This window comes from Malurus melanocephalus, unplaced genomic scaffold (genome assembly GCF_030028575.1).
Source record: "Malurus melanocephalus ecotype Western Australia unplaced genomic scaffold, MMel_1.1 scaffold_2, whole genome shotgun sequence".
Classification (NCBI taxonomy): Eukaryota; Metazoa; Chordata; class Aves; order Passeriformes; family Maluridae; genus Malurus; species Malurus melanocephalus.
The window spans coordinates 5230302-5234784 of NW_026623234.1; the positions used below are offsets into that span (position 1 = coordinate 5230302).

Below are 4483 nucleotides of genomic sequence, written 5' to 3' on the forward strand. Positions count from 1 at the left end.
GGTAACTGTAAACTTACCAGGTGCTTTGTATTCCCTGAAGGTGTCATTTACTAGAGGGAAAAATATCACAATAGGTGTTTCTGGGCTCTCTTTGTCACCAACAAYGTAGCATTCCTTCAGATGTGGTGTTTCCTGATCATCTGGCACCTTTGTAGGGAAAGGAATTCCCTGTTTTGCAAAGTATTTAGAGGCATCTTTCAGGGGCTAGTTGCCACAATAGGAAAACAAAACAAAAGAAAACATCAGAACATATGGGAAGAACTTTGAATTTGACCAAAAACCTATTTTTACTGGGAATAGTTTGATATATTTTGACAGATTCTGACAGATTATGGTACATACCAAATTTAGGTGTAGGTTGTTTATGAAGCCATGACTGGGAAGGCCAGAGTTAAGTGAGATGGATCTGAGCCCACATACCTTTCTTTGAAAATCTACACGCCACATTTGGATATGAAAAAGTTGCCTTCAGACAACTTTTTATTCCTAAGGAATTTAACATTCCTAATACAAACTGTTGTTGCATCTATTCGCAAATCTGGTCTTCTGCATCAAACCCTTCTATTGTTGCAGTTATATCGTCCTGAAGGTACATTTTCCCTTSCATAGGAATGTGTGTAATTGCACTGAGAAATACTAGACAATGTTTAGAGGTAGTTAGCTTAATTCTTTCTACATCTGACTGCCTTAAAATCAGCTAAAACCATTTACATGTAAAAACRGGCAGATACAGTTTACTAAATTATTACTTCCAGATAACATTTGTACAGTTCCATAAAGATGTGTAACCCCCCCCCAGTAAACTGTTTCCAGGTATTGGGAAAAAGCAAAGTTGCTAYGAGTAGAGGATCAGCTGTTCTGGGAACTCAGTGATGAAACAGAAATCAGTAAAGAAGAACGTACAAGACTCACCTGTGTCTGTGAGCCTGAGCTGTAGTTGAAATGCAAAATGACATCCACGTTCCTTGCTGGTCTCATCAGGGGTGGGTAACTGGTGGCAAAGGCAAAGGCGGTGTCAATCAGGATGAGCTTGTCTGTGGCTGTTGTCAGGTGGTTGGGCTGGGAGTCCAGCTCACAGTCTAGGAAAGAAGCAGTTTTTTTCAGAAGAGGTGCTCAGTGCAAGGGAAGTGCTGAGGAGAGTCTATTGCTAACAAAAAGAGACTTCAACTTTTCTGGTGTCCTACACCCACCTACATAGCTGATGGCTGCAGTTCAGTCATTTCTCAGTTCCTCATCTGGCTTCCTCTTTTCACTATTTACTCTGCAATGTCTTTGGCTTTCCTCTGACTAAAAGATATTAAATTTGGGCTCTGGAGAATAAACTTAATTTTGTGAGCAATTCTGATCTGGTTTGGTGTGGGGTTTTTTTTGAATTCTGTTAATACAAAACAAATTAAAATGGCACCTTGCACTCTCAACACACTAAAGACTGAATATGTTGGGTRCCTTGCTCACTATGAGAACAGGCACACAGCTGCAAAAAAGAACAGAACAAAAAAACTCCCTGTCTGGATAACAGGGAACATTATTACAAAGGTTACAGGTTACAAATGAAAATGTCACAGGAAACAAAGCTCCCTCCCTCCTCCCTTGAGTATTATAGTCCCAGTGCTACAGGCATGTGCTGGGTTGACTACTTGGGATTCTTCTCCTCTATCGTTTGGAGTGAGACTTCATGAATTTTTTTAAGAGCTTATTTTGAAGCCTCTCCTGCTACCTATATTTAGCTTTCAGKGGCAAACTGTTTAAAATACTTTCAGAACATTGGAATGAAACAAAAAAAGCAGTTAGTGTGATAACATCCTTTTTCACAGGAATGGTTTAAACTRTAACTCAAAGCAGAGTGCTGTTACCATACCTTTCCACTTGGAAAACTCGCTCTCAAGGTAGTTGTTGTTTATCTGGAGGCCCTTCAGGAAGTTATGGATTTCTGAGGCTGCTGGACGTAACATTGCAACATCTCGGAAAATGTTTGAAAAGCTGTCAGTAGGACAAACCACACGAGTATCCAGCTCGTTTGGTCTTGTAGGGAATAGGGCTTCATCATCTGCAGAAGAAAGAATTGTAGTTTATGTGTATGGTTTCATTGTTGAAGTCAATCTGTGCAGTCATCCTTTGGTTTAATATTGGAAAACTTGGACTTCTTTCTCTTTTTACTTCCAGGATTCTCACAAATCTCACATYTTTTTAGCTAGGCTTTTAAAAATCCCTTTCTTCTTCTCATGTCACAATGATAAAGGCTGTTTTTTTGTACAGCAAAAGATTCCACCTCATCCATTAGAAGTTTTTTTTGCTTTTCCATGATTTTATCCATTAAATATCTTGTACTTTGACCTCCTTTGCTACTCCATGCCCCTCTTACTCTCTCAGACACATAAAAAGCCACACGATCRCAATCTCTCAGCCACACAAATGTAATTAATGTTCCTCACTAGCAAATACAAACTTCCTTGTTTCAACAAACAGAAGTGACTCCTTTGCAAGTGCTAAAAGATAAAACAAATAAGCCTTTTTGAAATACTTCTCTTCCTTCTCAGCTTTTCTCTTTGTAATGTGTTTGGTTTGTGTATTGTCCTTGAAATCTGACCCTGCAGATCTTTCTTAATTTTGTATCATTTTTTGCAAATCTCATTTTATGGACTAGTTTGGAATGACTTCCAAGAGTACTGAAGTTTGTGTCAATGCTTTGTATACTTCAGACTTGCAAGGATATTGTTTGTTCTTTATTCTGTGGTGCTTCAGTTTCTGAGAGAGGAACTGGAAGATTGTGGAATGCTATGTGAGCGTCTTCCATCTACAGGGATATTATTCTCTAGTTTTACCCTTGTGGTCAGAAAACATCTCAAGAGGGTCATTGCCTCCTTTATTTTTCTGTGATGGATCCCATGGATTCTTTTCACACACTACTGAAATAACTGCCGTATGTAACACCTAGCCTGAATTTCCTCCTAGTTTACATGTGGATAATGGAAATCCCTGAAGAGAAAATTCTAAAAGAGCTTTGAAAAATTCAGTAAGAGAATAGCAGGACGGGGGGGGGGAGGGAAGAGAGAAAATAAAACAAAATAATCATGTAAGAATAACCCACCTATGTCAGTAACTTTGTCTCGGGTCCATTTATGCCAGAAGTCTTCTGAATTAACAGATATATACCAAGCATCCATGAGATTCAAGGAAAATACACTGCTCCAAATCCCTGTGGCATAGGATATATTTGACAGAAAATAAATTGGTAAARACCTTAAAGCATTTTCATTCACAATGATCTTATGCACCTTCTGCATTCTCYAGTAAGCATTATTTATTGCAATGTCTTAATGCACAAATAAAAGGGGCTGTCTTTATAAATCAGTATATGAATCCATGATGTATCTGAATCTAATTTATTGACATGTATTAAGAGGGCTGGTAGTTTTTTTAGTGWATCTGCTAACACATCCGTTTTTGTTACGTGGGAAAAACAATTTTGTCAAGTTCATGTTAATGTTTTCCATCTGCTGTCTTTCAGTCTGATAAAACATCATTATGTGGTGTGGTTGGATGTGCTGGGTATGCCACAGCGCCTTCCTGAACCCTCCAAAATGCAGAACCAAACCTGGTGCTCTTGGGGAGGAAAAGGCCGCCCCTGAGCAGCCTGGGGATKCCCTGAGCCAGCAATCCTGCACCAGAGAGGGGGCTCAGCCTGCAGGAAAGAGCTGCAGGACCTGWGGAATCAGCCCCTGCTCTGTTTGGGGGCTGGGGTGCAAAGGAATTTGCTGTAAACCTTTGGAATGACTGTGTCTCTGGACACTGGCTGAATGAGGGAGGGACTCTGGGTCACTGTCAGGGAACAAGGGCAGAAGTGTCCCTGCATCACTCTAGAGAAGGTGGGAAGAGGGGGGTGTGGAAAGGGGCTGGTGACCTTACACATTTCTGACCACTGAAGGGGAGACCTGGGTCCTTATCTGAAGTCACAACCAGGGACAGAGAGATTCTGAGTTGCTTCCTGACCTGATCTCACCATTAGCTGTAGTGAAATCTCCACACAGGCACAAAGTTTCAACATCTCGAAAAAAATCCCCTGAAACTTCTTTTTGCTTTTATGCAGCCGGTGGAAGTAGAAAGAACTATGAGGCAAGAGATTGCTTTCACAAATCTYGCAAAGGGAAGAAAGATTTCCCTACTGCTTTCACTTTCTTATGCAGGAGGAAAAAAAAAGCTAAATATTATGACCTATTTGCATTCTGAAATGGGAATGTTGTCTTAAGAATTAATCAGGGCTAGAGGTGGCAGGAACTTTGTAGATTAAAAATGTGTCTTCTAGAGACTCAGGCTGCAGAAGAAACTGATTATTTAACTTAGCAGCAAAGATACACAACTTTTRTTGCTGTCAAAGATATAGAAGTACTGTGAAGGTCGCATTTCAGTAAGCATAACCACATATGAAATTAAGTAAAGCTGTTCAGATGAATGAGGTCACATGGATAATAAAAAATCCTGCAGA

The 4483-nt window shown here is 40.0% G+C and overlaps 1 protein-coding gene across 1 annotated transcript in view; it reads right to left on the reverse strand.

Moving 5' to 3' along the window:
• Positions 1 to 4483, reverse strand: part of LOC130572395 (cytosolic phospholipase A2 epsilon-like) — a gene marked incomplete at its 5' end in the record, with an annotated part of 30236 nt that overhangs the window by 2179 nt on the left and 23574 nt on the right. The window contains 4 exons of the mRNA XM_057364083.1: positions 18 to 204; positions 913 to 1079; positions 1859 to 2047; positions 3089 to 3196. Of these exons, the coding sequence (XP_057220066.1) occupies positions 18 to 204; positions 913 to 1079; positions 1859 to 2047; positions 3089 to 3196 (651 nt within the window). The remainder of the gene's footprint in view (positions 1 to 17; positions 205 to 912; positions 1080 to 1858; positions 2048 to 3088; positions 3197 to 4483) is intronic.